The 10,355-nt window shown below is 27.4% G+C and overlaps 1 protein-coding gene across 1 annotated transcript; it reads left to right on the forward strand.

Moving 5' to 3' along the window:
• Positions 1-293: 293 nt before the first annotated feature.
• LOC112595162 (ataxin-2 homolog) lies at positions 294-6,056 on the forward strand. Its single transcript, XM_025340269.1, has 6 exons — positions 294-1,474; positions 3,126-3,319; positions 3,395-3,769; positions 3,842-4,740; positions 5,020-5,627; positions 5,770-6,056. The coding sequence occupies exons 1-6, from the start codon at positions 830-832 to the stop codon at positions 5,947-5,949; spliced, it is 2,901 nt and encodes a 966-aa protein (XP_025196054.1). The 5' UTR covers positions 294-829; the 3' UTR covers positions 5,950-6,056.
• The last annotated feature ends 4,299 nt before the right edge of the window (positions 6,057-10,355 follow it).

Raw genomic sequence — 10,355 nt, forward strand, 5'->3', positions numbered from 1 at the left:
CAGTGTATAATTGGGTAAATTTCTAAAAATCTAAAAAAATGGTTATAAAACAGTACCGGAGTTAATTAATCTCCAGTCGGTAGTCACTTGACATGGTTTACGGTTTACCTCCAAAATCATGGTGACCAGTTGCCGCATAACTAAAACATTTTTCTTAAACGTAACCATACGGGTTACCACCGTTATCAGCGGTAACCGGTATGCAGTACAACAACGGTATGACAGTGACCGGGCAATTGGCCGCCGCCGCCGCAATTCCATCGTTCGCTAGAGGTCCGAGATAATATCATCGTTATCGCGTGGTGATTCACTGGTGCTTTCAACCTCGGTTCCCGGCGCCCGTCCGCTCGTTGTTAAACGTTAAACCATTAAATTGTTGCGATTTGCTATGACATCCGTCTTACAACGTTCGTGATCATCTGTCCCGAAACAAAACACCATTTAAATCCGTTGATGACGACAACACCCGATCTTTCAACCTGCGTTTTTTGCGTGTTTTCCTCGCCGCGCACGGTCTGACGTCCGCGCCGCCGTAGAGACTAGTTCGAATTTCCGTCCGCGCCCTTGTTTTTCAACGTAAATCAATAGCAACCATTTTAAGCGTTCAGTCAAAACAATTTGGTACAATTTTTCGCGTCGTATTTTGCGTTTTGTTTTTTTTTCTATTTTTTTTCTTTATCACAATCATCGGTTTTCTACTGTTACTGCTTCTCCTCATATCGTCGTAAACCTTCAGTAATTTTTATTTCGTTTTTCACACACCGGTCATTGTTATAATAATTATTGTGCAATAATTACTTCCCTAACCGCTGAACGTTACATCTCTATAATGGATATTGCTGCCATAACCACGAAAGAAGAAGACACTGCCCCTGTTGTCGCTGATACTGCCGCCAACAACACTACTACTACTACTACTGACGAGTCAAATCTGATAGCAGCATCTAATGAAATTGTTCCACCCATTAAACCAGACCAGGAAACGATTATAACGTCTAAAAATGTGGAACATGAGATGGTGGTCAGTGAAACTGCAACTACAACCGTTAACGACATTAGTAACGATCCCAAAGTTGAAGAAGATCAGTTAAATATAGCTATGGCATCTACTAAAATATCAACTAATAAGATAGATAAGATTAAACAGAATCAAGATGAAACAGTTGTGGACGAGCAACAGAAACCTGCAACATCTAAGATTGAAGAAGAAATTGTAGTCAATGAAAACCCTGATACAAATCTAGATACCTCTATAAAATCAAAATCAGAGTATGATGAAATAATTAATTCAACAATTGGTAGTGGATTTGAAGATGCTGTTGAGTATATTACTAATGATGAAGAAGATAGTGTTGTAAAAGAACAACCTCAAGATGTAATTCAACAGGAAAATATTCCAAATGATGAGAGCTGTTCACAGCAAGAAGAAGAGCGAGGTGATGGCGAAGAAGACAATAATGAAGAAAACAAAGATGTGAGCATAATAATTTAAATTAATATTTTATAGTTATTTTGTTTATTTATTTTAAGCACAGCTATTAATAGTATTTGTTGTGTATTTTTACAAAATTCTGTATCTATCAAATATTCTTTTCAATAATTGAATACATATTAACACTTTAAATTTAAAACCATTAAATTGATATATCTAATATACATAATTTTACATTACATACACCAGGATGGTCCAACTTTTTTTAGTTTGCAGGACAATCGACATTTTCATAAAAAAACCTGGGGCCACTAAAAGAAAAAAAAATGATAATATTTATATTTTGTTTTATTACAAACATATTATATAATGCATAAATTATTAGGTACATCATAGATTTATACTAACGTATAATTACCTTTATAATTATAATGATTAGGTTACTTATATTTAAAATTTAGATTTAAAAAAAATTAATCTGGTGATTGGCATTGTTTCTCTAAAGCCAATTTTTCAATATTAATTGAATACTCTGTCATGGTTAATCTGATGTATAATTCTAAAGACAAATTTTGAATATGGTTTCTTGATTAATTAAATTAAATTTTTAATAATGAGGTTTAAATTTGTATAAAAAAAATATTGGCAAGTTGGTATCGCTTTGATGTACATTAGGTATCAAGTGATTCACTATTATGAGTGTATTAAATTTTAACTGATATATCATTGGATATAAAATATAATTCTGAGAGATAATGGTCATATTTTAATTTTTAGATGAATGTATATTTATATTCATTATTATTTTTTGTTTGTTTTTTCCGATTATAAAAAAAAGGTTTACTTTAGACTTCTCAAAAGTATAAATTTTTATTTTCTATCTAAAATTACCATCAAGATTTTATAAAATAAAACATTTTATCAACTACTTATTATGTACACATAAAAAAAAAAAAATATTGTAAAATCACTACATGAATTGCTCTAGGTACTCAGAGTTAAAAGTTCCATTTAAGTATTTTATGTTATTGAACTCAAATTTTAAACTTTAAAATACCTTTTGATTTTTCTGAAGATATAAAAAAAAAAATTTAAAAAGTAATTTTCTTAAGAAAACATCACGTTGTTGTCTGTCAAAAGTATGTATCTTAGCTAATGTATACTGGCAATTTACGTTGCGTTTTGTTAGTTTTAATACTATAGTAAATTTATCTATTATCAAACTTAAAGATAATAAAATTTTCTGGGTTAGTAAATTTTTAATATATATTATTTATTTAAATTTTCTAATAAAACATGAATACCTTTGTAAAATATTGCAATTTAAAAGTGTTAATAACTTGCTTGAAATATCGAATAAATACAGATAATTTTTTGTTTATGATAAATTAAAACTATCAAAGCTTAATATGAACTGTTAACATACATTTACTATGTTAGGTAAAGACATCTTAGTATTAATTTAGATGAAGTTTATCTTCACTGTCTCCAGATTTAATTAACTATCTTACATAATTATTTTTTTTATGTAATTAAGTATTTTTATTACCCGTCTAGTTTTTTCTAAATGGTGATTAAATATTTCTTGAACTTAAATTTTATTCCATATTCAATTATTTCTATTCTAATACTATAATAATTTGTTAATCAGTTTTAAATATAATTTTTTTTTCTGGTTGTTATTTCATTTTAGGCTTTAGCACCTACTGAACCTGCAGTACCTGTACCTGTGGATGATGATACTAATGATCCACAGTACATACCTAGACGTGGAAGATTTTATGAGCATGATGACCGTATGGCTTATAGTACAACAAGCTCCGAAGGATCAGAATCAGATAATGGATATGAAGAAGATTCAGGAGACGAAGATGGAGTGGTTTCCGAGTGAGTAGTGACTAAAAATATAATGCTATTTGGTATGGTATTAAATTTATATTATTTTATTTTTATAATTATTAGTCGTCGCCGCATTAGAAGACGACATACAGGCATTAAAAAACCAAAATCAGTGACCCCAGTAGATGCAACTGAAAACACTGCTTCAGTAGTTGAGGAAGGAAAAACAATGTCAACTAAAAAAGTCTTGGCGATATCTAAAGTTGCTGCTACATTAAAAGACACTGATACTTCTGTAACTGCTGTTGGATTGACAAAAAAACCTAGTGTAGGTTCTAGAAAATCTCGTGATTTAGATTCTTTAGATAAGTGGTCACATGATATGTATGATGAAAACGAGCAGACACGTAAAAGTCGTGATGAGTTACTGGCCTCATATGGATATGATATAAGGGAAGAGTCGGAAGCACCTCGAGCTCGACGTCACCATAAATATGGGTAAATTAATTTTAGAAACTATTTATATACTTTTAGACCCATTACTGATAATTAAAATTGCTTTTATTTTAGACGAGCTGCAACTACCAAGTATACTCGTAATTGGCAGGACACAAAAGCTTACATTGGTGCTGCTGGCGGACAGCAGTCTATGAAAGTAAGACGCGGTGGTATGGCTCGACGCAGTGTTGGTGGTCCAAATAAAAATTTAAAGAAATCTACAACGGATGGTTATACCTCTGAATTTCCTGCTTTGGGTAATGCAAAGAAATTAGAGCCTAGTTCATCAACTGTATCTCCTGCAGTTGCAGAAGTCTCAAACCAGAATCGTGAACAACAACCAAAAACACTTTCTGTTCAAAATGAAGAAAAAAAGACAATTGCTGCAGTTGCAGAAACTGGTCAGGCTCGAAACCACACTACGTCATCCCGAGTAACCTCAAAATATAATACAACTTCTCCTGCAAATCGAAACAATCGTCAAGAACAGCAAAATGGCGGCGCGCCTTCTTCATCTTTAACGTCTAACAATAAAAACTATTTCAATCGACCTTCAACTGAGACTTCAATTACTAAAGAAAAAGGTGCTCAAGTAAATCGAGATTCTTCTTCAACAACGCCTAATTCAAACTTTTTTAACCGAAAACCACAACAAAATAGTAGTAATCATCATCAACATCAAAATTATAAGCAACAGCACTTTAATAGTGGTCAAGGTAGCCCAGGACATCACCAGCAACACCAACATTCTTCGCCATCAACTTCTCGAAGCCGTAATTTCCATCAACATCATACTTCGCACCAATATAATCGTGATAGATATTTTTCTAAGGGTTCTATACCTCCATCTTCATCCAGTCCAAATCAACACAACTATGATCAGCAACATCATTCTGTAGTGCCTAATACTGCTGGCACAGGGCGTACACAACATGGTAGCGGACATTATCAACACTATAATAATCGTCAGTGTAAGTATTCCAACATAAAGCATGGTATCATTTTTAAGTTTCTCAGGTATTCTTCAACAATTTATAACACCCATTAAATTATTGATGCAATTTAGTATTCTTTTTAACAATAACTATAACTATCTGTGTCAAATACAACTTATGCATGAGTCTAATCTTAATCCAAACTTTCTTTTAAACTAATATATTTACTTTAAGAATATTAGTAAGCTCTTAAAAATTATAGCATTGTACTAATATATTATTAATTAATAATAATTCAAAATATTTCTATTTTAGATGAAAACGAAAATCAACAAATTGAGTCACCTGCACCACCTACACCAGTTGTACGCAGCTCCAAACGCTACTCAGTTCAAAGCCGCAGAGAGCTTCCTGACCCAGTACTAAATTTTGGAGGAATATCTAAAACACCACAGTCACAGCCTCCAGCTTCTCAGCAACAAAATGGAATAGTGATGCAAGACCAACAAATTCAACCTCAACAACAAATGCAACCTACGCCTCAACAATTACAACAGCAACAACCAATCCAAATTCATCAACAACCACCACCAATGCAAATACAGCAGTACCACCAACCCTTGCAGCAAATACATACTCATCACGGCATGGTGCTTGATCACAATACTGGTATGATGGTCATGGCTGCAGCTGATCCATCCATGTACCATCATCAAATGTATGCTACACCTCAATATGCAACTGGAGTTGCACCGGGTCCAACAGCTGGTAGTGCTGATGATCAGAATGCAGCAGCAGCAGCAGCAGCTGCTGCAGCTGCTCTTCAGATGCTTGCAGCACAAGCAGCTGTTTACCAACCAGTACCAACAGGTGCTACAGGTGTAACTTCGCCACCATCTGGAACACAATCTTTGCAACAACCAGTAAGTTTATCATTGACTTTAATTTAAAATATGTTATAAGCACTATTTTTAATATTAAATCTTATTTAATTTATAAAAAAATTTGTATAATTTCAAAAAAAAAAAAAAACTATCATGTATTGAGTTATTATTGTTATTTTAGGAAACTTTCATGACTACTTACTATCAACCACAGCAACAGCCTCAACAACAACCTCCCCCAAGACGGGTCAATCTGGCTATACCCATTGTTGCGCCACCTCCAGAACCTAATCAACAGCAAGGAAATTCAAAAACTAATTTATCTACTACACCACCACCTACTACAGCTTCAACCAACTGAGAACAGCTTCTATAATTGACTATTATAACTACTACAAAATATTGAAACTTTTCTGATTTTTTTTTTTTTTAACATTTCTTAGTTTTATATAAAAACTTTTTGGTTTATACTTTATACCATTATTTAAAATAATGATGTCAATTGATATTATTTTTAATTTTATTTTAATTATCTTTTAATACCATTCAATGAATATTATTTTATACTTCGTTCAAAAAAACGAGTCAAATTAAATAATTTTTTTCAAGATGCATGACCACAGTAATATACATTATAAAATAATTAGTTATCTAATTAACCTTAGTTTTATAATTATTTTATTGTTTGTTTATACTATTATTGTCTCGCCGTCAACAATAAATTACAATACCAATACACTATTGAAGCTAATAATTTTTGTTTTGATAACATTATAGTATTTCAAATAAAATAAAAACTAATTACTACATAATCACAAATATTATTTAAATGTACTAGGTAAATTTAATTTTTATTATTGACTATTAATTTTATATCAATTTCAAGTTGTAATAAAGGTATTTAATGATTATGAAATATCATATAAGTCTTTAATATACCTAACACGATCAACAAAATTTTTAAATATGAAATAGACAATTAGACTAAAGAACTAAATTAAAATAGTTTTTTATTTTTATCTATTAGTTTATAAGATATATCACCTATCTTATTTCTTGGTTTTCTTATTTTGTTACAAGGTCATGATATTAAAACGTGTTAATAGATTACTATAAAGTTATGTTTAAATATTTTGTATTGTCTGGTGGTATTTAAACTATATCCGGTATAAGATAACATTCTAAATGAAACTTCTTTCTATACAGACTGAATGACAATTTTCATAATTATTAGATTGTATCATTCCTGATACTTCCTATCACTAGAATTCTTGTGAATATAATATATTATCTTGACTCTTGAGCATTACCACATAATAAGTAAAATATGTTATGATATTTTTATTTATTTTTTTAAATAATCATTCTGAATTTGAATAATTATTGTCAGTATCAATGTAATATTATAATTTTTAAATTATTCTATTATTTCATACAGTGGAAGTTAAATCAGTGAATTAAAGTTTTAAAATATTACTCATATTTTAGGATAATATTAATTTCATATTATCAGTACTGTATTTTTGAAAGTATTCAAATATTTTTATTGATATGGACATATTCATATTTTTAATTTTAAGCATACTAACCTTTAATGGTTTTCCCAAAAATATTTAGGCTGTATTCTGAATTTTTTTTTTAATTGATTACCAAAATACATTAAAACAGAAATAATGTACAAATAACTTTACACAAATATCTATTTTATCCAATTTTTTTGTATTAGACTATTAGAGATAGAAAGTAATATATTGAAAGATTCAAAAAAGTGATCGATCAAAAAAAAAAAAAAAAAATGGAGATTATTATATGTATATTTAACAAAGTGTGTACACTGTACAATATAGAGATATTCAGGTATTCAGGTTCAAGAAAGATAAAAATCTATAGTATTGCAATGAAGACACATAAGCTTATATGTTTAAATGGCTTAACGTAGAAAAGAACTAAAACTTATATCAAAAACCACGAAATGTAGTTAACTTTGTTAGGATTATTTTAAGTACAGTAAACATTTTTCTTATATTGACGTGGAATTAAGATAAATAAGCTCTAAATATTTAATATAAAAGATTTCCATAAAGACCTATGTGTATTTTACTGAAACATTATTAAATCTGCTTTCCTCTTACCTCTGTAGATTTAATTATTATAATCTTTAACAAGACTCTTAAAAACTCTTATTATTTGATAAGACATTTTGTTAGAAAATATCAAAATAACTTTAATTTTGCCTTTAGATATGTTTAAAGAAAACTAATTCAAACAGATACACATAATTTTATTCTGATTTACTTGTAATTTGTTTTGTATAATATCAGCTATTTCACCTCATACTAACAGTGAATGATTACCAGGAGTGGGGAAAAATGTATGACATGCAATGTTTGATTAGGTACCTACTAAGCCGTTTATGATTTTATTTTATAAAATGCATAATGTATTACACGAAGCTTCCTTAATGAATTTTAAGGATAAGAAATTCCATCATAAATTGTTATCAAATATAATACCTAGGTAACGAATCCTTGTTGGGCAATTCTTTTATCAAAATACAATTATTTAAAAAACCTTAATCATTTCCATTGACACATCTGTGTAATTAATATTCAATTAAGATTAAGACTAATTTTGTTAATATATAAGGTCATAAGTATAGTTTTTTCTACAATAAGTTAAATTCCTTTATGAGATTATTAGATTCTTTTCTAGATAGTGTAAAAAAACATATTTTTTATTTAACAAGCCTTAAAATAAAAATATCTTTCCAACAAGAATTCATAAATATGTTATTGAGTACAAATTTATATTGAATTGCTGACATTACTTGAAAAAATCATTCTCTTTGAGCGATTATTTTTTCCAATAAATTAGTAGGTTAAATAAGTACATTTAAAGTGCATTTAAAATATTATTTATACCAATGAACAGTTTTTTCGATGTTACTTAATCTATAGACATAGACATTCCACACATAATAAATTCTTAATAGATATTTAAAATTTTCTACTCTAATAGCTTTAAAATTAAATTTACATCTTTAATACTAAAAATTTTAATTTTGTAAATTATAAATAATTATAAGTTATTAATTTTAACATAAACTATTATTTTAAACTTTCTTATAAACAAATATCATTTTTACATGATCTATATTTGGGAACAAACAATAATTAAAAAAAGTTTTCTATTATTTATCAATACTATTCTTGTGGAATATTCAAATAATTATTCATGATAATGTTTTTGTTTAGTATTTGAATATTTAATCTAACTACTCCAAATGACTCGAATTATGAGTATCTAAACTGAGAATAGAATTAATTTTTCCAGTATTTATCAACAGTTGCAAATAGACAAGTTTTACATATTAGTTATTGCTTAGTTATTAATAGATATTATTCATTAATTTGACAATAATAAAATATATAAATAATATAAATATTTTTAGGTATTATTATATAATTGCAAATGATTTTTTTATAAAATGTATAGAGCATGTATATCTCAAAAAATATGTATAAAGCTCAAAGAGTGTATTTATCGCAATTTGTTTATTGTTTTTTCAACAAAAACAAGTTTGTAAAAAATATACAAATTTTCATGAGTATTATTTATAATTTATTCATATTAAATTTACTTCTTAAAAATAATTTAAAATATCATAAACATTAACAAATATTTATTATTAAAATAAATTTCGTTTTTTTCAATAATATAATTTAAAACAAAAATATTTATAATATACAAATCAAAAAATAATTTAACCAATAGCAATACAATATTGTTTGTTAAAATTTATTTATATCAATTGTTAAACAAAACAAAATAATTTTTATAATTTTAGATGTAATCAACAGTTTGTAGCAATATCTTTAAACAAAAATTTTTAAATTTTTCAATATATTATTCATATTTAGCAATGAAATGTGGTGAATAAGTAATAAATATTTTAGATTAGAAAAAATATATCATATTATATTTCACCGAAATACGGTAAGTACAGAACTGGTAATTTATGTTAATTTAAATCATTTCTGTACTAAATTGAGTAAAATAGAGAGCTATGCACAAAATCTAAGAGAGCTAAAAATATTAACAACAAACCACAGTTTAATATAGTTTATTTAACAGGTAGCATTCAAAAAAAAAAAAAAAAAATATATATGAAAAACAAAAAAAAAATTTTGTAAATTTTTTATCAAAACTACTAATTAATCCATCATCACATTACAATGAAATCTAAAAATTATGACTTTTAAACGTAACAGTTTTTTTTTTTTTTTATTTCATTCAAAAACATATTTAGTAAAAATTAATATTTGTAAATTGAATGTTTTTATAATATCAGTCTATTACACTAAAGACGACAATTTTAATGAACAACTTATGGTTATCTTATACTAAATAAATATAATATATTTAATAACAATTTGAATATAAAAATATTTATTCATGGTAAAATATTTGAAATTTGATTAACAACTTTGTTAAAAAAAAATACAAATTCAGATGATCACGAATTCATGAATAATAACTTAAAATAAAAAAATAATAATGCAACATTGCTGGAAAAGTTGAAGATCTTAATAAATTAATAGATAAGACAAAAGCTAAGATTGTAAATTATAATAATGGAAATTAACCAATACATAACCCTTTAAAATATATTGACATTTTACAAATTACATTTTAATTATGTTATTAAATCATACAAGAAAAAAAATAATTGTAAAATATCTATTATAAATAATAAAAGAGGCAGTG

This window comes from Melanaphis sacchari, unplaced genomic scaffold (genome assembly GCF_002803265.2).
Source record: "Melanaphis sacchari strain LSU unplaced genomic scaffold, SCAv2.0 Contig25_pilon_pilon, whole genome shotgun sequence".
NCBI lineage: Eukaryota > Metazoa > Arthropoda > Insecta > Hemiptera > Aphididae > Melanaphis > Melanaphis sacchari.